Source organism: Oreochromis aureus, linkage group 7 (assembly GCF_013358895.1).
Source record: "Oreochromis aureus strain Israel breed Guangdong linkage group 7, ZZ_aureus, whole genome shotgun sequence".
NCBI lineage: Eukaryota > Metazoa > Chordata > Actinopteri > Cichliformes > Cichlidae > Oreochromis > Oreochromis aureus.
The window spans coordinates 18,596,950-18,622,920 of record NC_052948.1 but is presented as its reverse complement, the minus strand read 5'-3'; the positions used below and the strand labels follow the sequence as shown (position 1 = coordinate 18,622,920).

The window sequence follows — 25,971 nt, the reverse complement described above, 5'->3', positions numbered from 1 at the left end:
CAGCATCCAGCTGGGGTTGGGGGAGGCCAGTTAGCATTGGGAGATTAGCCCAAGCTGCTGTTGGCCAGACAGAAGAGGTTGAATTTCTGTGTTTGTTTGAGAGACAAACAGAGATTGAGAGATTACAAGAGACACAGAGGTCGGCTGCCGGGCGGTATGAGGCAGAGAAGCCTGGTAGTGAGGGAGTGTGTGTATATGTGTGTGTCGCTGAACACAAGCACATTTAAATGTGTACTCTGCTCAAGTAGTTTGTGTGTGCAAGCCTGTGGTTTTGCGCTCTTGCTGCTCAAGTGTCCAGCTGGCAGAAGGGAGATAGCAGGAGCCTTGAAAATGGTGACGGAGCGGTAAACAGACACACAAACGGTCTATCAGTCCTAATGAGGAAAACTGCTGTGCCTAAAAGGATCGTGTGCATGTGTGCACGCAGGTTATGCTCGCACCGGCTGACTCATGGTCATACATCATAACAGACAAACATACACAAGAGGACAGACGCATGTAGACACACACGCGCACACACAAGCAGAGATGTGAGAATTGGGGCACATACGGTCTAATAAGAGAGCAACGTGTGATACACACACTCTTGGGTCATGGGCCAACATTAAAGGTGTTAGCAAATTTAGGCCGGAGCAGCTGGATCCCGCTAAAATGAACCAGCCCCATCAACCCCCCCCTCTGTGCCTGGTGCCCTGAATACAATGGCTGGGCTGGCTGCTTTTGGTTTTCCCAGTCAGTCAAATTGAAATAAATGAACTGCCAGCCCTGACGGCAGGGTAATTGTTCATATGGAAATTGGATTACCATCGTCACACCAGCCCTCCTTTACAACTTGTGAAACAATTTTACTCCGAGCATGGGACAAGACTGTTTGCATGTCAAAAAAGGAAGTGGTGGGGGGAAATGGAAGACATGCAGAGAAAGAGTTCTCCACACTCTCCCGCTTCATGTTTCATCTTTTAACAATGCTTCTGTTCTGCCTGTGGTTTCCTTGGTGGTGGCGGGAAAATAAAGGACAAGGATCCACCCCTCAGTTCCAGTTCCTTGTCATGGCTCTCAACCTGGGTTGTTGTATTTCCTTGGGCTCACTTTATCACGCTTTTTCAGCATGCTACATGCTGTTAGAGACATGGTAAGGTTTGCCTCAGAGCATTAACCCCTCGTTCACCTCTCTTTACCCGGGGTCGACTTCTCTGGGGACAGGCTGCTAATTTAATCGTAGTTCACTTTTATCAGTGTATAACAGTGAAAGTGGTTTCAGTGTTTTCACATCAGTGTCAGAGCTGTCAAAGGCAGCTCTCCGGTAAAGAAAGTGCTGAATATGAATGATCGCAGTATGGGGTGATATCCTATTAGATTTTCGGGGTAGGGTGTCTGTTTCTTTATTTATTATATCAGTTTCCTTTCTGTATCTATTTTAATAAGGGCGAGGGGACTCATGCCGCTTCAAAACTTGCCGGGTCAGCAGTTATGTAACCGTTTGTGCATCTGATCTAATCTAATCATCAAAGACATTTCTCCAGAATTTCAATTCTGCTATCTCCTTCCTGATCTTTTGCTCCCTTACCACGACGCACTTGCAGACTTCCTCTTTAGGATTGGCCAAGAGGTGTGTGGACTGCCATGCTGGGTTTTAGTGCCCTGTGTCAAAGAAACACAGCATGGCAGTTTGAAGAGAAGAGTGTCTTTGTGTGGTCTGAGCAGGATTACCTCGTCAGCACTTCAAGCTGAGCTGGTTTCATGTATTGGGGCTTGCACATGTATCTCTAAGCCTGTGGATTTGTGTGTGTGTGTGTGTGTGCGTGTGCGTGTGCGTGTGTGTAGGGGCACACACCTTCCATTTTTCAATTTAATATCTTTCATTTTTTTCTCTGCTGAAAGCTGCTTCTCCTGTCCAGACATGTCCTACCTTATGGAGGAAGGGTGGAAGAAATGCTTCTGTATTTGTCAATAAAAGGTGTCCGTTTGCGCATGTGTGAAATGATAAGCAAGGAAACAAAAAAGGCACACCTATGTGCTACAGGCAAGCCTGTGCATGCCATACCTCAACAGTTTAGCTGTCCTACTTTGCTTCTCTCAAACCGAAGGAGTACATTTGAATTGGAAACTACATATCAGAGCGGTGTAACACATCGTGTTCGTATGGCTCATTCAACTCTGAGCTGAATCTTCAGTTTGGTGTCGTTATGGTGAGGTCAGTAGTCAACTTAGCTTAAACAAGGACTGTTTAGGAAATGTGCTTTATTGACAACAAGACAGTTTTTACAGGTCTTTATGCCAGTTTTCATAATATTGTAAGGACTGGACAACGCAACTTACAGATACTACTTTCACAATGGAAAAAATATTAGTTGCACTGCATTTTTGCTCCTTTAGTTTTCTGTTGTTGCCTAGTTTCATTTTCACTTAATTTTACATACCGAGTGCTAGAAATTGCTCTCTGGAGATCTGCCCCAAGACCTACTGGTAGCTCATATTTTCACAGCATTTGCATTAAAATTACTGCATTTGTGCTACAATGCCATTCTTTTTTAGATCAGAGGGCGGATAACTGCAGCATTTTTCTTTATAATGTGTTAAAATTCAAGAACAACACAAATCAGCAAATCCAAATGAATGAAAGCTGAATACTAAAACTGAACATTATAACCTCCCTGAATGATTTATTCATGAAGAATTTTCAAGCACCGCTGTAACAGACAGCATTAGTTTTAACTAGGTGCAAACTATCTGTTAAACTGTTGAGTGACAGTGAGGTGACTACCCTGAGGTGGGACTGAATAAATTTTTCATCTCAATCCCAAAAAATCAGATGAAGTGAACATTAACAAGGTTTGTAAATATATGAATAGTTTAGAAGAATGATACAGTTTTACATGTGTTTAAAGTAAATACAGCCTACAATAAACAATCATGAAAAAAGTACACTGCATGGTTCAGTAGGTTTCAGAAAAGACTTTAGCAGTAATGACCAGAAGTAATCATTTTCTGTAGGACTCTCTCACATCACCATGAAGGAATTTTTGCACACTAGTCTTCTAAAACTAAAGAAGCTTCTAAAATGTTGCTTCAGTTCGTGGGCATTCATTTATGCACAGCTCTCTTAAGGTCCCAACACAGCAATCAGGTTTTCCTAATGTAATTTTTTCTCTTTTTCAGCCATTCTGTTGTAAATTTGCTGTTTCAGCCAAACTTTACCTGTCAGAAAAATAGCCTGTGTGTTGAGACACACCACAACGCTCTAGACTGTGTCATTGTTTATTCTTGTTAAATAAATAACACATTATAATATGTTTTGTAGTTGACCTTAAGCTGTACTTACATAATTGTAAAAACTGCTAAAGACCAGAATTGGCCCATTTAAGCATTCTTGTAAAGAGTTAAAGAAGTTCTAAAGCTCAAAGATGCCAAAGATTTTTTTTCTTTCTGTAACCACAAACAATCACGTGAAAAGGAATGAGGTGAAATGCCTAATTTAAGGTCAATTCAGTGCTGGCTTCAGGCTGTTTGAATTTGAAAATTGACTTTCACCAGATCATATTTTTCAGATGTGCCAGCTTCATTAGTGCATGATGTGTTTCATTATTATTTATTCCAGGCCATTGGAGGCTTCATTAGCTGCAGGCTGATGCAGCACGCAGCCTCTAAATTTAGCAGGCTTTTATTTATTCAGAATAGCCGCGTGTTGGATGATATGCCCAGTTGTCATGTTCTCTCACAGCAGACATGTTGAAAAAAGAGGTGGGTTGGTCTGGGGAGAAATGGGCCTCATTCCACCTGTGCCACCCCCACCAGGCGTCTGTATCTGCTCAGCTCTTTGAAGCCTCTTTAATTCCAGCGTTAAGGATTAAGCCCATGAAAAAAAAGGATAAAAAGTGATAGAGTGACAGAAGGAGACATCTTAGGAGAGAACAGGCTCTTTTGAAATATGTTAAGAAATTCGTTTGCACTGACCCACAATGCAACATCTAAGGGAAATTTGTGTGACACTTTTTTTTGTCTGATCAGGGACTGGCCATAGGATTTGCATGAATAGGAAAAGCACCCTTTGAAGTTGCAGTTGTAAGTGATTCTGGAGTTTTCTGAAACCTAAATGAGTGTCCAGAGATGATTGTCCTTGAATTTGTGGTCTGAGAAAGTTGGTTTTCACAGCAAATTTTATTGGGAGTTAAAAGAAATCAAGTAATTTTTTTGTCACAGATACCATTGACATAATCCACTTTTTTTCTGTGTGGTCATATCAGGGTAAATTGATAGAAAAGGGGATATTACAGTTTTTAGTTAAAGACACAGACTGATCTAGCTACACCATGTCTGTAGACAATTCATAAGAAGTGGGAATTGTACATTGTGGCAGTATACAAACAGCTGTTTAATTTCATTCTGTAGGTGTGCAGATATGCAGTAGGTGTAATTGTATGTACAGAAGTGTGCTGACAAAGTGTTTTTGACAGGTATGTTCTTAATCAGAAAAATTGCACATTAAAGTTTAGGTGGCTTGTTAGACTACCTGAATGTGTCTAGTCAAAACATCATAATAGTCAGATGGCACCTTTATATGAGAAAAATTAGTATACCAACGTATATACTACATACAATCTCACCCTAAATTTTCTCAGAGTAAAGTTTTTGTTTACAGATCACTGGGCCCTGGCTCACAGAGCTGCTGATTTCATTCAGTGGTGATTTTTTCTTTAATACCATTTTTCCTTTTAGCTTTTCTCTGTGAACATTTTTGCAGTTTGCCACCTCACTTTGTCAGTGGAAGTTGTCTCTGTTTTACTTTTGATGTCAACATTTTGAGGCTGTGAGGCTGTTTTGCAACTCGTGCGGTTTCTGTGAAGCTTCCCTGAAAACTCAAGCACAAGCGTTATTGTCCTGCCGCTTAAAGCTGACACAGGCTTGTAATTGCCGATGGATGTGTCCTTTGAAATTGAAGTTGCGTTACTTTAGAGCTGAAATAATAGTTTACATAATATACCCTTTATTTTCTCCACTCTGTACTATTCATGTAAACTCAAGATTTTTTTTCTTTTTTTTGGTCTTTTCCTCTCAGTTAAATCTTGGCAGAACACTTACCGCCCCTCCTTCTTAATTAAAGCTGTAAAAACCAGCCGCACACATTTCTGTCCTGAATAAGCAGAGAGAGGGATTTTATTGCACCATTCCAATTTTAATGGGAATATTTAAGACTATGAATTGAAAAGGGCACAATACATTTATGCAATGAAATGGGTTAAGGGGGGGCTGGACAGTTTGAGGCAGTAAATGGGGGGGGGGGCAAAAAAATAAATAAATAAAATCAAGAAATCAAATTGTGTCTACTTAAATGAAAATGAGTGTTGCCAGTGAAATTAACAGCCCCCCCTCCCCCCAGGCAAATGTCCAATCAGTGGTCTCCCCACTTAGTCCAGTGAGCAAAGGCAGGTTGACATAATAAAACACAGTTTTGGCAAGTGACTTTGACAAATGTGTCTGTGAACTTGACTGGCAAGATGAAATGAGGAGGAGGATACTACTGAGTGTGTGCAAGACTGAAACCACATGCAAACATACACTAACATTTGCTGTGTGGGCAATGGCTGCTTCAAAGCCACCTGCAGTTCCATATTTACCACAGCCTGCGCAAACAGCAGTGAACGAAGGCTCCGCAGGCACCTGCTGTTAGCCGGTACATGAGGCTGTCTGTAGTTTACAAGGATGTTGTGTGATCATATTTCCTGAGACAAAACAGTGTACTTCCTAAACACATTGTGCGGCTGTTAGGGGAAAAAAGAGCAAGTGCAAATGAAGTTGGATGGGATCCAAGCTTTTTAAATAGTTGTTTATTGTGTTATGGGTTGAGATCTAGTTGTTATCCTTTGTCTTTTTTACCCCTACACAAACCAGTTTTATTTTTTCCACTGGTGATCGCTTGAGATAAGTCAATTGAATTCAAAATAACACACCCCCTTAAAATAACTGGATCAGGGAGTTGAGTCAGACACAAACACCTACGCCATGCGCTGTCATCTCGAGGCAGTTTTTAAGTGGTTTTACCCCCTTAACCTAAATCTGTGAATCTAAAGTGGGATATGCTTAATGTGTTGTACACCTTAAAATCCCAGTTCATTCAAATTACTTCTAGTTACTTTTGTATATACCTGGGCAATACAAACTTCAGGTGTATAGCCTAGTGCAACCCTATTAATGTCTCCATGTGCATATTTTCTAAAAATACATGATATTGCCAAAAGTATTCACTCACCCATCCAAATCATTGAATTCAGGTGTTCCAATCACTTCCAGGTGCATATAATCAAGAAGCTAGGCATGCAGACTGCTTCTACAAACATTTGTGAAAGAATTTGTCACTCTCAGGAACTGTAGTGTGGTACCCTGATAGGACGTCACCTGTGCAACAAGTCCAGTCGTGAAATTTTCTCGCTATTAAATATTCCACAGTAGCTATCAGTGGGTGTTTCCTATTCCAACATGACTGTTTGTCAGTGCACAAAACAAGGTTCATACAGACATGGATTTGCGAATTTGATATAGAAGAACTTGACCGGCCTGCACATAGTCCTGACCTCAAACTGACCCTCAGCCCCTCCCAGTGAAGCAGGCTTGTTGCTTAGAACCACTATAAAGACGATTGATTTACCTTCAATTTCATGTATGAGTGTATGTGTATGCATGTGGGGTTATATTAACTACACACCAACCCTTTGTTGATGTGTCATGTTGCTGATAGTTAATGTGCATTTAAAGTTCCATTTAACTTCATTAATAATAAAATACTTTTTCCTTTCTGTTCCTTCCAGAGATGGCAAGCTGGGTCTCCATCCTCCTCTTCCTCTTCTGGCTGTCAGTCTCTCAAGCCCAAAAGGGGAGTGGAAAAATCCCCACGGTGGAGTTCATCTCTGAAACGCTGATTAACAACGTGGTCCAGGACCCACAGACTGGTCGCATCTACCTGGGAGCAATCAACAATATCTTCCAGCTGAGCCCGTCCCTCCAGAAGGAGGCCCGCACTGAGACGGGCCCAAAAAAAGATGCCAAAACATGTACACCTCCTGCTTCAGGCTGTCAGGACACAGTGCTTATGCCCAACAGCAACAAACTTCTGCTGGTCCACCCAACCAATGGTTCACTAATAGTATGCGGCAGTCGATACAGAGGCATATGTTCCCTCCTCAACCTGTCTAATGTAGAACAAGAGCTGTATTACAATGACAACAAAGGAGAGAGGACTTACGTGGCTAGCATAGAGGATAATGTGAACGTGGTGAGCGTCATGTCCAACTACACAAAAAATGGCCGGACCTTCAAAGTGTTCCTTGTTGGAAAGGGCTATGGAAGCCTGGACAGTACAAAACTAATCAGCACACGAATCCTTGAGGACTACCAGGACTGGGTTGTGTTTGAGAACATCATTGAGGCATCAGCGGTACAGACGGCGCCATTTGTCCTCAAGTACTTACACGACTTCCGACATGCCTTCAAAGAGGATGGTTTTGTGTATTTCCTCTTTTCTCGGACTCTCGATGGCACAGATAACAAAAACTTGACTTTTGTGTCTCGTCTTTGTGAAAATGACCAACATTACTATTCGTACACAGAGCTCCAGCTAACCTGCGGTACAAACAACCGGTACAACAAAGTCCAAGCTGCATATGTGGCTTTTCCAGGAAAAGAGCTGGCACGGGTCATGTCTCAGTCTGGTAATTATGGGACGGTCACCTCATTCACAAAAGTCCTCTTCATGGTGGCTCATCCAGATGACGACGAAAGCGACTCTGCTCTCTGCATGTACCCGCTGAACTCCATCAATCAGCAGCTGATGGATATCATCAGTGCATGCTACAGTGACTCTGGGGAGATTTCTGGGATTCCTGCTGTGGACGTACCCTACTCATCCCAAACCTACACAGCATGCACTTCAAAAATTTCTGTAAGTGCTTCTTTGTCAGCTGACTCTAATTTAAAAGAATGTTTTGAAAAACTCAGATATCTCAGGTATCATCTTTAATGCAGTTATCACTTTTTACTATAAAATCTCAATATTTAATTCGTTCTCCGGATCACTTGTAATATGACCAAGGCTAAAAAACCAAGACTCGTACACTGCATTAACATGCAATAGTGTCCAATAAGAATTTGTTGGAGAAAGACACAATTCTTGTAGCCTCTGTACACCACCACAGTGGATTTTAAATCACACAATCAAGACATGGCTAAAGTGCAGACTTTCTACTTTAATTAAGGGGTTTCAGTATTTTTTGGTTTTGTTTGTTTAGCATTTGTCTGGATCTAAGCAGAGAGTATAGCCCTGTACACTTCACATTTCATCATTCTGTTTCTGTTTCGATCAGCAGTCACAGCAACCAGACAGTAGTGACCCAGTTTCAGTGGCAGCTATACATGCCCATTCTGATCATGAGCTGTTTCTCTCCTCTCCATATTTTTCTCTACCCATCATTCTGATACAGGCTGTTAATCTTCGTCTAAGGAGGTTGGAAAGAAAAGCGTCTGGACTTCTTTAAGTTGCTTGAAGACGTTTCACCTCTCATCCGAGAAGCTTCTTCAGTTCTAGGGTCCCAGGTGGAGAGTCTCAGATTTAAACCCTGTGGGAGGATTCCCCCAAGAGGGACAATGGACCCCCTATTGATCCTCTACCTAATCACACAAGCCAAGGTGTAAAAACGTTACACCTTGGCTCGTGCCAAGGTTTCAGATGCCAAGGTTTCAGATGAGCTCACTGTGAAACCCAGCCCAACCCTATCATGTGATTTCTTGAGGTCAGATGAGCCAGGATGCGAGTGGGCGATAAGGCCTCTGGGAAGGGAACTCAAAACTGGATTATAGATGGCAGACAGTTGGTGTCGTAAACCACCACCTTTGTTCAAAAATGGCTGTTCATAATGGACATAGATGGGTTCTTTCACTCTTCTTTAAATCTGGGACTCTCCACCATTTGACCGTAGAACTGAAAAAGCTTCTCGGATGAGAGGTGAAACGTCTTCAAGCAACTTACAGAAGTCCAGATGCTTTCCAAGCTCCTTAGACTACGATGACCTGGATGACTGAGAACCTTCACAGACATGCCATTTGTTAATCTTGGTTTCACCTGTCCAAAGATTTTGTTTTTCAGAACTGTAAAGGTTCTTTCAGATTTTCTTTGGCAAAGTGTAATCTGATCCTCTTGTTCTTTAGTGTAACCGATAGTTTGAACCTTGTTCTATTCCCATATCATGGCGATAATCAGTGTCAGGATATGCCTACCTCCCCAAACCGATTTACTCAGTGTTTTTTGAGTTATCTTGGACGTTATATATGTTTAACCTGAGCCATTTTTGAAAACGATTTGCCGGAGTCTTATCTATGGAAATAATTTTTGATAAACTCGGGTCTTTGTGTTGCTGAGCTGGCCATTTCATTCCTTATTTTCTAAGAAAGTACCAGATTTTTAATTTTTTTCTTATTCCTGCGAAAGACAATCTTACAAAGCTTCATTATTTCTGTCCATCCAACCATCTATTGGCAGCCCGCTATGGAAATCCGCTTATCCTTTTTCAGGGATTGTGAGGGGCGAAGTTTTTATTATTTCTGTCTGAACCATCTATCCCAGCTGTCTTAGGGTGAGAGGCAGGGTACACTGTGGGTGAGAGGTCGCCAGTCTGTTGCAGGGCCCAGGGCCCTCAGACTATTATTTCTGATTCTGGTTTATTTTTTTTCAGCTGAATGTTAGTCTATCTCACTTGCACTGACATATATTTGGGCATTTTTATTTACAATTACAAAGAAAAGCTATAAAATATAAATTCGACACTTCAAACCACCTTCAGATATTATGTGCGCTTCATTTGTCATGAAATAACAAGAGAACTGGCCTCACCTGGAGCTACTTGTCAGTCGAATATCCAGTCGGTTTTAAACCTCTAAAAAAGGGGGACTGTGTATAAAAATGGCTCAAATTCCCAAAGAAGTTTTGGCAAAGATTTGCTAAAATGCTTTGAGTTAAAGCTTAAAGTTTAACTTCAATCACATATTGATTGTTTGATTTAAAACCTGCCTTTGTGGTGTAGAAAGGTAAAACCACCAAAATTACGCCTTTGTTCAAGTTATGGGCCTAACATTAATATGGCTCACTCTCCTCTCACCATGTACTAAATACACCTGTCGAATTTGGTGGTCTATTCATGTTTTAAAATTTTCCATTGTCCATTGCTGCCTCTGACATGTCAAGACCGCTGCTACCCTGCACCACTAGTTGATATTTTCACCTCTCCAGCTCCCACCATAGGGTCTGCAGCTGTAGGGTATTTACTTATAGAGAGTGACTGAGCTTAATACCTAGATCAGTACCTACTCAGAAATAATTGAAGTATTCCATGAACAATTTTCATGTGCCAAAGACCTTTTTAGTTATGGCCCAACTTAACTGGTTATTTTAAATCTTTTACTTGCATGTCTTAGTAGTTTCTTGTTAAGTGATCATTAACACGAGTTTTCCTATTGTTCTTGTCTCAGACTTCCGACTCTAAAGCAAACACTTACTTGTAATTTTAATTCATTATTTTAATCAAAGAAATGATCAGTCAAAACAAAGCCAATTTTAGATTGTAGATGAAAATGGTTGAGTGTTCAAAGCACATTTCCCATCTTTGTTATAAAGTTTAAATAGGATACAAACAGTACTGCAAGACAGTTAATGTTATTGGAGTGAGAAGCAAACAATGTCTGATCGTCCCTTCTTGTTATCCTTTCCCTTTACAGAAGGATGCATTGGGAAACTTCAAGTGTGGCGCAGAGCATTTGCTTTCGCCTCTGGCAAGCAAGCCAGCATTTGCCTTAAAGGCAGATGCAGCGTTGACCATGTCGGTCCATCTGACTGCTGTAGCTGTTGCTGTGGAGAATGACCACACGATCGCCTTTTTGGGCAGCGCCAACGGAGAGGTCTTCAAGGTTGAGTTCTCTTGTGTTTTTTTGTGATATTTTTTTCCTCAGTTTAAACTTTTATCCTAAACTTTTAAAACCTCAAATTTGTCATACCTTTTGTTTTTTCTTTATTTTGTCCAGGTACACCTGAGACCAGGTGAATATGGCAACAAGCCATACTCCTCTGTTGGCAACAACATAGGAGAGAAGGTCAACAAGAACCTTTTCCTTGACCAAAGCCAGAGCCACCTCTACATTACCACAGAGAAGAGGTGTGTGTGTATATATTTAACACTTATTATACATTAAAATTCAGGCAGAGTACTTGCTGGTGCTAAGACTGAGCTCCACAAAGACTGTATTCATTTAAAAGAGAAAAAATTGACCCAAAGCCAAAAAATTATTCTGTGGGTATGCACGGAGAAAAGCCTGTATGGTGCCACTGTAGAAAGCTGCCTTGATTAAAACGAGAGATGTTGCTTTCAAAGTGTCTTATAATATAAGACAAAGTGTTAATAGCTCTGCTGAGCAGCCTCAGTCTAATGTGGAGAGGAAAGCTGACTGCCTTAGAGAGCGGGCACATACAATACCATTTAAATATGGAGATGGTATTTTTAGAAGGGAAGGCATGGACTTCATAGATCACAATCAAAAGTAGCAATGCCAGCTGCATTAAGAATAGATAAACAGATTTATTGAGAGTCATGGCTTTGTTCTCACATCCACACAGCTGACCAATCACAGCACGAGTGTTAGCATTTTAGAAATATAAAACACCCAGCACGCCCCTGCGGGCGGTTTATCCTTCAAGCTCGGGTCCTCTACCAGAGGCCTGGGAGCTTGAGGGTCCTGCGCAGTATCTTAGCTGTTCCCAGGACTGCGCTCTTCTGGACAGAGATCTCCGATGTTGTTCCCGGGATCTGCTGGAGCCACTCGCCTAGCTTGGGAGTCACCGCACCTAGTGCTCCGATTACCACTGGGACCACCGTTACCTTCACCCTCCACATCCTCTCGAGCTCTTCTCTGAGCCCTTGGTATTTCTCCAGCTTCTCGTGTTCCTTCTTTCTGATGTTGCTGTCATTCGGAACCGCTACATCAATCACTACGGCCGTCTTCTTCTGTTTGTCTACCACCACTATGTCCGGTTGGTTAGCCATCCTTTGCAAATACTTTGCAGAATTTTTATTATCAAGTATAGACGTGAATTTATTCCATCCCATATGAAGAATGCAAAAAGAGGAGGTGCTCAAGAAACTACCTGGTACCAGACCCACCTGGCCTTTTTGATGGCCACGTCTGGCCCATGTACCTGAAACATGGGCCAGGTACATGTTTCCTGGATCAAATATGTATATATATATATATATATATATATATATATATATATATATATATATATATATATATATATATATATATATATATATATATATATATATATATATATATATATATATATATATGATCAAAATATATACGGATCAAAATTATTTGATCCGTTGCTTTTTAAGTTTGCGATTTCAGAAGTTTTGCTTTCATTATATTGACTCACATCTGTTTCTGCAGAGGGGAAAGAGTTTCTAATGTTTCAGATGCTGTTAAACATTCAGATTTTATCTGAAAAAACTGATGTCTTGAAATAAGATCTAATGGATTGGCTTTTACACGTGAAAAGAAAATAATTTCACCCTGGTTACAGTAAACATTCAGTGTTTTGTGTTGAATAAACTAAGTAATTAAACATGGGAGAAAACACGAGACCCCACTCGCTCCCACTCTGCACACCTGCAACATACTAAGGAACATTTACAGCTATACTTTAAATACTTGTTATTTTTGTCCAGTGTCTCCCTTAAGGTGCACCTTTTGATCATATTTCATGTTGTAATAATCCAGATCACCAAGGTGCCAGTGCAGACGTGCCTCGAAATGAAAGACTGCCAATCATGTGTGGGACTGAGGGACCCTTACTGTGGCTGGTGTGTTTTGGAGGGCAGGTGAGGATCTCTCTCTCTCTCACACACACACACACACACACACACACACACACACACACACACACACACACACACACATATATATATATATATATATATATATATATATATATATATATATATATATATATAGTACATTCTTGCATGCATATACAAATGCATGCACACAGCAACAGACTAACACAAACACCCACACATGCAATTCCATCTGTAAAACACAGCAGGATATTTGTTCAGTGTTTTATTGCAGACACTTTTAGTACCCCTCAGTGTTTATATTCCATCTCCTGTTGTCCGTGCAGCCGTAAGGAATTAAAGCTGTTTGTCAGCCCCACACGGCGAAGGCAGGCTGTGCAATTTACTCTCATCAGCCTATATTTATCAGGGTCTGGAGGGTAGAAAAGTGCGCATGTATCATGTATTTTACAGGGATGTGATCATGACTAGGAAAAAGAAGCAAACTCTGTCCCTCTGGAACTATCTGATATATCCGATGCTCTTACTGTGCAACATTGTGCACGCTATTTAGTGTTAGAGCTGAAATCTGTTTATCAGTTGATAAGTCAATTGACAGAATAAGAATCAGCAACTTTTCATAAAGAATTAATTCAGTCATTTCTCAGGCAAACGAGTTGATGATTTGAGCTTTTGAATAGGATAATTCTGCAATTTTTCTTTGCCTTCAATTGGTGCAAATGATTTGAAGCAGTGCTTAACTCGTTTGCTTCTCATTTATGAAAAAAATCAGTCAGTGTGATTTACAGTGCAAATTTGATGTTGCATTATCTCCTGTACTACTGTTTATGTGCACAATATCAGCTCATCTCTGTGTTAGTTTGTATTTCCTTCAGAGTATGTATTTTAGTCTTCTCTGCATTTAGTGCTAGATTGATTTTATCAAAAAGAAGTCACGTTTTTATCTCTCCTGTGTATTTTGTCTGATTGCAAAGTCATTTTTTGTCTTTAACTGTTTCATTTCTTGCATCATCACATAATTTGAATAGCTTCATTAAAATTATGTTCTATTAATCTTATACCTTAGATGCTCACAGCTGGGAAGCTTGAACAAAGGAGTATTTTTTTAGTACTTTGCTTAAAGGTTATATAAGTTAAAATGACCCAATTAATGTAGTTACCATTGAGGACGTTAAATGTTTTTCTTTTTGATACATAAATCTTTATTTTGTGCACAGACCCTGCTGGAAGTCACTTGGGCATTGAGTTGTTATTTACAAACTGACTTTTTGTGAAAGTGTTTATGGGATGTGCAACTCAGGCTGATGGGAATTTCTCATCCTTCGTCTGAAGGTGTACCAGGAGGTCTGAGTGCCGACGGGCAGAGGAGAAGAATGGTTGGTTGTGGAGCCCCAAGCAGCAGTGTGTCAAGATTGTATCCTTCTCTCCTTCAAACCTTTCCTGCAGAAAGACTGGCAAGGTACAGCTCTGTTTATTCCTCACCCATACTGTCTCTGACTTCCTTTGTTCTCTTTTATTGTCCCCCTTTTCTCTGCAGTACCTAACTCCACTTACATGCAGAGACTGAGTAATAAACTGGGTACACTGTGAATCAAAGACCTCGAGCTCTAGGTCTTCCAGCTCTGTATTGATCCACCCAGAAAACTCCAAACTGTCTTATTATAACCTGCGTGGCTGATTGTCTGAAGATGGAGAGCCTCTTCCTATTCCCCCATTTTACTTCTTCTGTGTTCCTGCCTGTCTCACTCACATGAATTTCCATCAGCAGCATGTCACTCCTTTCTCTTTCTCAGTTTCTTTGAAAAAAGAATCAGTTTCTTTATTATAACTTTGGTTACGCAGAGATATAAATTTAGTGAGATCTTACGGGCTCAGAAGCCACAGTGTTTCCAGTCAGTATGTTTTTGTCTGTCCAGGTGAACATCAATATTCCCTCTCTTCCTACCATTGGACACTCTGACCGTCTGCAATGCAAGATTGAGTCTTTCCAGAGTAACGGCATCATGTCAGACTCTGGTGAGGTCTCCTGTGATCTCCCCCAGCCTGGGCTTATACCGAAAACACCTGAGGGCCAAGGTATGGTCTCTTTAATTACCCTGCCATGTTTCTGTTGTCTTTAAGGTCTAATGTCTGTGCTTCTCCATGATGGTTAATGCTGCATTACTAACTGGACAAAGTGGGAAATGGGCTGAAAAAACATGAGGTTAAGTTAATGTCAGCTGGCAAATCATTTTGTTGAGGAACTTACAGTGTCCAACAAATTTGCACAAATTTAGAAAATTGCACGAAATCAACACACTAATCTAATTTAAGCTTTATTTTTCCAGTTTATAGTTTTTTGTATCAGTAGTCAGCAAACATCTTGCCCAAAACAAAGCAAGTCCCATAAAAATGGCTTTATAAACAAAACATGAAACTTTTTGCAAATAGAGTTCAAGTTTTGGCTTTTATATACTAATATGCCATTTAGGCAGTTAAATAATCACTGAATTGATTGTGAGAAGATTTATCAAAATATTTCATTGCCCTGTGTTGTTTTGTCTTTAAATGTACTAGCATACTTCTCATCTTTTATATGATAGAACTTGTATTCACATAAACAGCTAGTGTAACACATTTTAACCACTGTTTTACTGTCTCTTCAGACTTTGTGGCCGTGGCTATCAGGATCTTTGTCAATGACACTGTGGAGTTGGCCACGCGGGAATTCAGGTTCTACAACTGTGCTGCCACAGTGAGGAAATCTGAAAACACACCGTGAGTCAGGCTGTTAATCTTTCAGTTCTGCTCTGTCACTCAGTGAAAATACACAGTGACATGGAACACAGCATCATCTGACAACCTTGATGTAAATGTATCACCGTGCATGAGCAGATGAGAGATCAAGGCTCTGTTTGTAAATTGTGATGCATGGTGGTTTTGAATGCACCTCTTGCATTTTCTCTCTTGCTTCTATTACCAAGCCGAGGAAATTGCCTCAGTTTCCTTTTCATTAATCAAAAATGAAAGTCGATCCTGGCTGGTTTTTTTTTCCCTCATTTTTTCTGCATTTCTTTCACACAGAGGAACGTGTGATGAACGAGCTTTGCTTATGTGAAGTTGCAGAGATCCATTTCATTGTCAGCAACATAGATTTTTGTGCCGGACGCTCTCTGATGAGTTTGCATGTTTTAGATGTTGTTTGTGTGTGCTTTTATGTGTGCATGCTCTAACCTGATTGTGCATGTGAAAGTATTTCCTTATCTAAGTTGCTTATTAGTCCATATTTCTGTGTTTTCAGGTGCATGTCATGTGTAGGCAGTCCGTGGGGATGTCAGTGGAACACGCAGGACCACACCTGCAGCGATGCGGACGACAGTGTGGTTGATTCCCACATCATCAAGCACCGTCAGGTTAGTCCTCTTTAGTGCTGTGTGTTCAGTGACAGGTCAAGGACTCTTTTCTGTCATAGATGTTTATGGTAGATGTGGAGAACAAGTATAGCACGAGTTTTAAAGGACACATCTAAACTTTACATGTGATTCACCGCCTGAGTGGTCCAAACTCCTCCTGAAAAATTAATAAATACACAAATCCCACTATCAGCTGTCACCATCTTGCATGACAAATGTTGCAGGGCGGAGGATATCAGATTCCAAGTCAGCAGATGTTTCAGCGATATAGTTATCTGTCGCCACAGATGAGGGTGTCTGTTAAGTGGTTAGCATGTTTAAAATGTAAATGATTAAAGTATCTAATTTGTTTTCATTCTGTTTCAGAGTGCAAACTGTCCTCGGTTTGAGAATCCTGATCCTGGGCTCATCCCTGTGGGCTACAAGACTCCAATCGACTTTGAAGGCATAAATCTGGAACATTACCAGGTAAACTGGCCCCACTCCACCCCCAACATGCATCTGAGTTCCAGGGAAAGAAACACTGTCTTTCTGTTTGTGGATATCCCTTTGACAGAAAAAACGAAAAACACAACAGGTTCATTTTTAGGCTAAAAGAAAGGAGAATGAGCCAAACTTGTTTCAGTTTTTTCTACTCTTGCATCTGTTAATGAGGGATTCTAAATTGGCCATAGGTGTAAATGTCAGACTGAGGCTACGTCCACACTAATGCGTTTTCATTTGAAAACGCATCGTTTTCTCTCCGTTTTGGCCTCCCGTCCACACTGAGACGTCATTTTCCCGAAGGAAAAACGCAGCGTTTTCGAAAACACTCTCAAAAACGCATACATTTCAAAATGGAGCTGTCCCGTCGCAGTGTGGACACTCGAAAACACAGACTTTCTAAAACGATGACGCATTTTAGTCATGTGATGCAGTCATGTGACCAATTAAACAAAGATAGTGGAGTGCATTATACAGCAGTTGTTTTGATTGTTTTTCAGATGAAAACGCCATTTTCAAATCTATCCGGGCTAGTGTGGACGTAGCCAGAGTGGTGGTGTCTCTCCTGCAGTTGACACCTCTACAGGGTGTATCCTACTTCTTGTTCCATAACAGCTGGGATTGGCTCCAGTCCTCCCACCCATCCCCATTTTGTCATGATTATGCAGAGTATCTTTCATAACAATAACATTAAAAATCTCAATTCTTTTACAATCAGACAGCAATATAAGCTGTAACAGTTCACTTAGTTGTCACACAACATACATCTTGATCATTTTCTTTGAATGTGTGAGTTCTGATGGACTTTATAGGTGCAGGTTCCCGGGGATCCATTCTTCTTGTCTCATAAATCAAAGTTTTGACAGCTGATCTTTCACTGCTGTGAAAATCAAAAATTTTAAGCCCTGTGTGAGGGTTTTGTAATCACACAGCTTTCTGGGCTGTTTCCATTTGGTTGTTGTGTGTATATGTTCAGTGTTGCACACTTGGGTAGAAACAGGGAAACTGCAACTGTTTGCGTGCTCTATACATAGAAGAGCATCAAAGCACAGTACTGTAAAAGTATGATCAGCATGAATACACATCAGCATTTTTGTGTTTGTTTGTGTGGTTCTGCAGAATCGTCATTTCACCATTGGCAGTGAGCTGATGACAAAGGAAGAAGATGTCTCGTTTGATGAGGCGGGGGGATTCTACACATTCAGTGGCTTCAATGTGAGCATGACCCCTCGCTTGACATTTGTCTTGATGCAACACACTCAACACAGGTCTTTGCACTGTGACTGGTTTGTGGTCCTAGTATTCAAAGTACAACCTAGAAATACACTGAAAGAGTGAATGTATATATTCTGCAGCAAAAAAACTGTGTGAAGACTTTCTGTTTATGAACAGCTGTATTTATGTTCCACATTTACAAAAGAATTCAACCTTTAGCCTTTTTTTCACATTCCCTTTGATATTCTCTAGCTCCCTCTAATGGACACGCTCCCCTCGCTGGAGAGTTAAACACCATCTCCACATTGTGAACTTTGTGATTGGGAAGCTCAAACAGTGCTTAGCCTCCAGCTATGTTCTTTTCCAACATTGATTTCTGTAGCTGAAAATCTGCCAGACTGGGTATATATTCTTTTTTCTTTCTTATTTTCCCTTGGCGTGGGGGAGCAGCAGCCCACACTGTTTGCAGAGAAGAGCTTAAGTGCCATTAATCACAGGATTCTGTATTAATAATTCATTTTCTTCCAATTTCTTAGTTTTTCTATGATAAGTCACCGGAGACCAATGTTCTGTTCTACGTGAAGGACAAGGAGTCTGGCAAGAAGATGGACAGCACGGTGAACGGTGTGTCTTCACATATTAATGAGGAGATTTTATTTTAATGCCCTATGTGTGCACGGCAAGTCCCACTGTGGGGCTTCAGCTGATTTTAAGGAAGCTACCTTTAATCTGCACTTGAAAATTATAAAAATTACTGCATGATCTAACAGCTTTTTACATGAAGGATTCAGATAAATGTATGTTACTGCAGGAGTCACTTGAAATTAGATTGTCCATCAATTTTTCATTGAGGATGCAGAATATGCTCTTTGAATGTGCAATAACATAATATTCAAAAACAAGAAAATTAATATAATGCTTATTGTTTCCTCACTATTTTCTCTACAGTCACACTGTACAACTGTGCCGTTGAGAGGAATGACTGTAGTCTTTGTAAGAACGCCGATCCAAAGTACAAGTGTGTGTGGTGCAGCAAGAAGCAGGCGTGTGTGTATGAGGAGCTCTGCGATCCTCTCCCCAGCAACACCGAGTGTCCCAACCCCGAGATCACCAATGTGAGTCGTCACAGTGCTGTCATCACTTCATGTTTACCTTTCAAATGGAAACTGTACCTTCTTTAAAATCTTGTGATTGGATGTAAAAACACATTGACTGTGATGATTGGACTGAGGTCTTCACTGGCCGTGTATTTTTCTTCCACAGAGGAGTTGGGAGTGTGTTTCTCCTTGAGAGTGTGCGGCGCTGTTCCTTAGCACATGTCGATCGGATCAATTCTTTGTTTGTTCACCTAATTGTTCGTGCCTCTTTGTCATTGATAAAAATCCATCAGTAATTGTGTTTATATCATTCTGACAGAGGCTATCACCTAACCCGCTGCAGCCTGACAGACAGAGATACTGCAGATAAATCACTGTGACTTTGTATGTTGTTGAGATTCAACTTAACAACTATACAGAGGATTGCAGTGAAATTTTCTGAAGACATTGAGAGTCTGCAGTGTTGACCTTTATGGTTTTATTATTCATAGACACTTATGCCCTCTTTTAGCCCATGTTCAGGTTAAACTTTCAGTGTCCAATACCAGTACCATCGACGGAGGTTATCCTGATAAAGCACACGTATAATAAGGGACACGGTGCAGTAAACATCATGCCTGCTATACATTAGCATGCTAGCTTTGTCACTGTGAGCATGTTAATGTTACAGTGCAGCGTGAAGCACTATTACCTCTCTAAGTGCAGCCTTACAGAAATGCTGCACACTGTGTGTGTCTCGTGTTAGTGTATTTTATTTGAAGTTGAATTCACATTGTTAAAATGAAAAAATTACAATAAAAATTTTCAAATAGAATTTTTTACTATAAAATATTCAATTTATTTCCTCACAAAAATGTTTGTTTTTGTTTTGTATTTACCAGATCATCTGCTTTTATATTTTAGTCAGATTTCATTGTGTCTGACCCACAAATACATTATGGGTCATGTTCAAATACATGCATACAGATGTGACTCATACAGTACTGACGTAATTCTCCGCTTGGCCTTGAATATTAAATACTTAAGTCAGCTCAATACTTGGTTAAACAGACTGTGTAAATCTCTTGTATGTTCTTATTGCACAGATAATCTGGTTAAATCCATTTCCAATCCCTTCTTCCTATAAACACCCTCCTATTGCATCTCCACATCCAGATCAGCCCTCTTTTCGGCCCCGTGCTGGGAGGCATCTCCATCACCATCAGTGGCTCCAACCTCGGCATCGATCAGGGAGACATTAAAAGCATCACGGTGGCTGGGAAGCCCTGCATTCATGAGCCAGAAAAATACTCCGTCTCCAAAAGGTAAGTTTGCACACATGTATACCACCTGGAGGCCATTCAAATGGTATATGGACAGGTTTTATCAAGTCTCTTTTTAAATGTTGCATACTTAACTGAGCTAGGAATACTTTCCCTTTGCTCAGGGTAACCTGACTACAGGTTTTAATTAGCTCATTCTACAACTGTATTGATCTGAGAGTCTCCAGACACAGTTTGACAGTCACAGTTTCCAGAGGGAAATGTCAATAGTAGAAGAAGCATTCACTTTTTTTCCTTTTCTTTTCATAAATGTGCAAGACAACAACATTATAAAGTCACGTTACAGATTGATTGTTCTGTAAACTTTTTATAGCCGTTCAAGCCAGGGTCAGTCTAAAGAAAGAGTGGGTCAGTCAGTCTTTCAGTGATGTTTTGGTTTTTAAGCATATAATTTGAATATTTTTAAGTTATTTTCTGGACCTAAGGTGCAGATGAAAGTTGTCAGAAACTGTGAAATTAAAACTATAATATTTGCATGTAAAACATAGTGAGGTATAACAGCAGAATATTGAAACACTTAAGTAAAATACAAGTACATTGAAATTTTACTTAAGTTCTGCACTTAAATAAATGTCCTGAACTTATTTGCTTTCTACTGCTACTACACCGCTGAATGGCACTCAAACACTTGCACACGTCTGCTGATGGGTAGTCTTCTTTTTGGCCCTAATGTTGCACACATCCTTTGAGATACATATGTTCATCACTATAAGTATATGTCAATGATTTGATAGTGTCACACACACAACCTCTGCAGTCTCTGGTGGTCTGTTCATGCTTCAGGCACTACCTCATCCTTCTACCTCAGGTGTTAAATGGACTGAGCGCTGTGAAAAACATTGAATGAACTTTAGGTCAAGTCAAGCAAACTGTACTTCAGTAACAGCTGTGTTTAAAAAGTGCTCACTTCATACAAATGATCTATAAAAGAGAAAACGGCCACATCATTGCCCCACGGCCGCTGGCCAGAACTGTTGACACCTGGCAGGATGGAGCCACATTTATGACAAAATCTTGCCCCACCATCTGCATGATGAGACATAAAATAGGATTTATGAGACCAGATGGAAGTGTTTCTCCCTTAAATCATCCACTCTTGGTGCTAAATGCCTCTGTGCTCCTGCTGTTAGTTGTCCTGTGTGTTTGTGCAGCAGGTTGTTCCTCATTTGCTTAAAATCTGGGCAGAGTTTGCATTGTGTTATTTCACTCTTTCACATCTTAGTTTGAGCTGCTGGTTGTTTGGTCATGACCTTCCTGTTGGAGGCGTGCTATGAATGATGCTTGCTATATTATGATGACCATTTCATCAGCTCTGCATTTTCCCTCAGATCTGTTTATCACATGGTTTCTGTTAAACTCCAGACATTGACATTCATAAAAGAAAATCCCTACAGGGACAGAAGCAGACAAACTGGCTGAAGAAATCACACTACACTCATAGCTGCTTAGTCAAAAAAAAATAATTAAACAGCTGAACCTGAATGTGAACAAACAAAAACAACTGACTTCAGTTTTTTAACTGTTGCCTTATCTACTAAACTAAAACAAGAGACATTAATTGTTAACAATGTCAATGATGGTCTAAAGATTACAAAATCAGACTTCTCCAGTGTTTCCAGTTTGTTCTCTTAAATGGCAAATCCAGGTTCAATAGTTGTGTAGGGTGGACACTCTGTCTCAATGGTGAGACCTAAAAGACACATACAGCTGAATGTCATCTGCATAGACATGATAAGAAATGCCATTAAAAGATTGGACGATGCCAAAGAAAGAAAATAATATAATATGAACCCTGTGGACCTGGACTGAACCTTGTGGAACCCCACACGTGAACCTGCTCATCCTAATAGAGAAAATCCTGTCTGATAAGGAGGAGGAAAACCAACACAGCACCAGAAATATAACCCAAAACCTAGAACCTATTAAGTAAAATGTTATGGTCAATGGTATCAAAGGTTGCTCTCAAATGAAGTAAAATGATTACAGAACAAATCCCTGCAGCAGAAGCCACCGAAAGACCTTTATAGATAAAAATAGGGGTCTCAGTGGAGCGCTGCTTTTGAAAGCCAGACTGAAAAGGGTCAGAAATCTGTAATTTGCATAGTAAAAATTTGAACTGGCTTTTTAAAATCATTTTAATCATTCAAAATTACCAATAGAGGTGGCATCAAATTGGGTTTGTTCTGTAAAGGAGTTACAACAGCATGTTTAACGTAGGATTACCTCACTGAGCTGTTAATGAAGCAATGATGGACCAGTGCTTGTGAGAGTCCCAGACAGGACAGAAGGAGGAACTAACCCTCACCATGAGCATGATGAGGGTTTCATCTTACCTTTTACTGTAGTCAAGTCATGTAGTCAGGAAGTAAATGATTCAGGACACCGAGCACCATCGTTACAGGCGGAGGAACCCGAGGAGATTTTGAGGTCCAGGACCATCATCTTATTTACAAAATGACTGAAAAAACAATCACAATCAGAAAGTAACAGAACATGCGGAGGTGCTGTTGACGGTTTCAAATAATACTCTTGGATTATTCTATTACAGTTTATTATTAAAATAAGAGGATCTAGCTTTTTTATTGCCTTATTATACAAGTGAAGAAATCCTCTGAAATATTCACAATGGACCATCCAACCCGTGGACTTCCACAGCTACTCTGCTTTTTCAAAGGAATGTCCAAGGCCACAAGTTCAGAGTTATTACCAGTTTTGTAAGGAGCGGCCTGACTGAGAATGGCAAGGTAGTGTTCATTAATGGTGGCAGCAAGGAGCTCAACATTATTATCAGAAGAATTAGAAAAATTTAAAAAAGAAGAAAACTTGGAAATAACAGAATCATCAATGAAGCTCCCGCGTTTAACACAAACCTTGAAAAAACAAGTATGAGTTACAAGAAACATTAAAGGAGACTGACTTATGTCACTGAAAACAAATAAATTTATGTGCAAATGGTCGAGGATAACACCATAAGACCAAGTATGTGTGAGTAGGACACCAAACATGTTCAATAAATTCAAAGAGCGTTATGCTCAGGAACTCATTACCGTAGTTATAGTGCTTGATGGATCCTCAGCATGAATATCCCCAACAAATGTGATTCTGTGTATATTTAATAGTGGAAGATAAAAAGTCTTTGAAATAGCATAGATAGCAATTTTGATCATAGTTATCTCAGAGGAGGTATAAAAGCTCAAAGATATCATCTGACATAAAAATATATTTTTCAAAATGACACGTGTTCCACGTCTACGGCCGGACATCTGCAGTGCACTAAAAGTCAACGTTCTCCATGACATTGTTCTAAAACTGTGAAGCTTCATTCTCACGCTGTCGCGACTCAGAGATAAACATAAAATTTAGCTTCTCACTACAAAAAAAGTCTTTTTAAAAATATGACTTGTTAGCAGTAGAGTGGACATTAATTACCATCATAAAACTGTTGAAACTTGCCTTAATATGTAAATAGTAAATAATTCTTTACCCAGTTTTGAGTTTCCAGGTCAAGTCCCAGCATTTATTTTTGTTTTTTTATTAATTAATTTGTTTTTTCTGTTGTTCTGATCAGAGTTGTGTGTGAGATTGGACCTGCTGATAAAGCTGACTGGGGACAGGTGGAGATCGAGGTGAATGGGGGGAAGAGAGGAACCTCCTCTGTTTCCTTCACCTACAGGGTAAATGCATATACACACACATACACATTCACAAACACACACATATATACACTGTCCTCAGCTGCACGTCCTCCATTGAGTTGTACAACTTCTTATTCAGAAATTAAACTCATCCAAAAGCTTTCAGCTGATTTTGTTGTTTTATGGACTGTTTTATGTTTTCCATTTATTAGCTCCAGAGAAACTCTTATCAAAACATACCAAGGGCATGACAGTTAAGAAGACTGACCAAATACAACATGCTAAATGTAACAGTAAATTAGGCACCTAGATGCACATTGCTGTGGTAATTTACTGTACAGTAAGTCAAAATGTGCAGGCATTCCTCTTTAACCAGATGCTGTGCAGCAGTTCCCTTTGTCACTTTAATACTCTAAGAGGCTACAGCGTAGCTATTTAACTGGCTTTTCATATCTCTGGCTCTGCTAAAGCTTCCCCACAGGGGAGTGCTCCTCCTAACTGTTTGCTCAGCAAATTGAGGCAGATGTGGTGCTTGTGGGAGTTTGTGTGTCTGAATGTTTCTGAAAGAGTGGGTCGGGTTAGATCAGGCTGAGAAGCAGTGTTTCTGACATGGAGCTGTGTCTGTGTGTGTTATTCTTGTGTGTGCCAGCATCTGCCAGTAGTTAGTGTGTACTTGAAATATCAGTGTGTATTAAGGTGGTATTTGGTGACACCCTCTCCCCTTCATTAGGACCCGGTGCCTGAGGAGGTGACGCCAAATAGAGGTCCTAAAGCAGGGGGAACCCTCATTACAATCTCTGGATTATTTCTGAATACTGGCAGTAAGGAAGATGTCCAGGTTACCATCGGAGGGGTGAACTGCAGTGTGTAAGGATTTCTTTTTTTCAATCATTCTCATTCAGGCCAAACACCAATTTTTTTTCAATTCAGCCTCTTTAGTTAATAGAGCTACTTGTTATTCAGACATTGAATTCTATGTAAATTTTTTTATATATGTGTATATTCTTGAAGCAAAATATTGAATTGACCTTAACTTTAGTGTCACAATGAGGAGGGATTTTTTTCTCTTACAATTTTCCTGTACTGTTGTGACCACCAGAGCTCTGTCAAAACCGATTCACGGTGACATTTTAGGCAGAGGTAACAGAAAAATAACGAGCAAGAGAAGCAGCAAAGCCAGATTTTAACAAGCTGTCAGCCTGCTGCCATGTTGGCTTCCACTGCACGGTGACCTTGTGCCACCCCCACTCCTTCAGCCAGCGAGTACTGAGCTATGTCCTTGTCTTGGCAGGGAGCACTTTGGAGAAAATATCACCTGCAGGACAGGAGAATACCGCGCGGATAAAGTGCCCTCTGACCCTCTCGACGTCGTAATGAAGTATGGAAAGAGAACCACAAAAACCATCCCGACTACTTTTCGGTTTGTTGAAAACCCCACTGTGCAGGATCACCATCCCAAAGCAAGCTTTGTCTGGTCAGTTTAACACAGCAGTATGCAGTCATGGTGTTTGTGACATTCACTGTATCTGTTTGTTACATGTTGTATTTTTACTGCCTTCATTTTACCTTTTTTTTTTTTTTTTTTGCTGAAGGGAGTTCCATGATCTACTTTTCATATTTACTCTGAAATATCTGAAATATCTACCTAATAAGACCGATATGACCAAGTACTAAATACATTCTGTACATACATACGGTCTTACAGACTTGCATAAGAAACTCTTTCTCTCTGACTTGACTAACTCTGTTATTTTGCGAGTCCAAATTTCCCCAGTCTCTAAACCTCAGAAGTGTGAAAATGCCATTCTGATTACTGTCTTAATGGCCACAAATAAGAGAATACGACACAGGCTGACTTTTACTTTTGAATATGTGCTTTAAAATAGAAAGAAAAAGCTTCTAAGTTGACATTAGTGACACAGGCAAATAGGATT

General features: G+C 40.2%; 1 protein-coding gene across 1 annotated transcript in view; it reads left to right on the top strand.

Annotated features, from left to right (window-relative positions):
• plxnb2b (plexin b2b) overlaps nt 1-25,971 on the top strand; it is a 131,266-nt gene that overhangs the window by 79,362 nt on the left and 25,933 nt on the right. Inside the window, exons 3-18 of the mRNA XM_039614531.1 lie at nt 6,804-7,933; nt 10,759-10,947; nt 11,062-11,196; nt 12,817-12,917; nt 14,226-14,352; nt 14,810-14,969; nt 15,539-15,650; nt 16,174-16,285; nt 16,652-16,753; nt 17,888-17,983; nt 18,520-18,607; nt 18,932-19,098; nt 20,236-20,384; nt 23,971-24,076; nt 24,768-24,904; nt 25,329-25,511. Of these exons, the coding sequence (XP_039470465.1) occupies nt 6,806-7,933; nt 10,759-10,947; nt 11,062-11,196; nt 12,817-12,917; nt 14,226-14,352; nt 14,810-14,969; nt 15,539-15,650; nt 16,174-16,285; nt 16,652-16,753; nt 17,888-17,983; nt 18,520-18,607; nt 18,932-19,098; nt 20,236-20,384; nt 23,971-24,076; nt 24,768-24,904; nt 25,329-25,511 (3,092 nt within the window). The 5' untranslated portion in view covers nt 6,804-6,805. The remainder of the gene's footprint in view (nt 1-6,803; nt 7,934-10,758; nt 10,948-11,061; nt 11,197-12,816; nt 12,918-14,225; nt 14,353-14,809; nt 14,970-15,538; nt 15,651-16,173; nt 16,286-16,651; nt 16,754-17,887; nt 17,984-18,519; nt 18,608-18,931; nt 19,099-20,235; nt 20,385-23,970; nt 24,077-24,767; nt 24,905-25,328; nt 25,512-25,971) is intronic.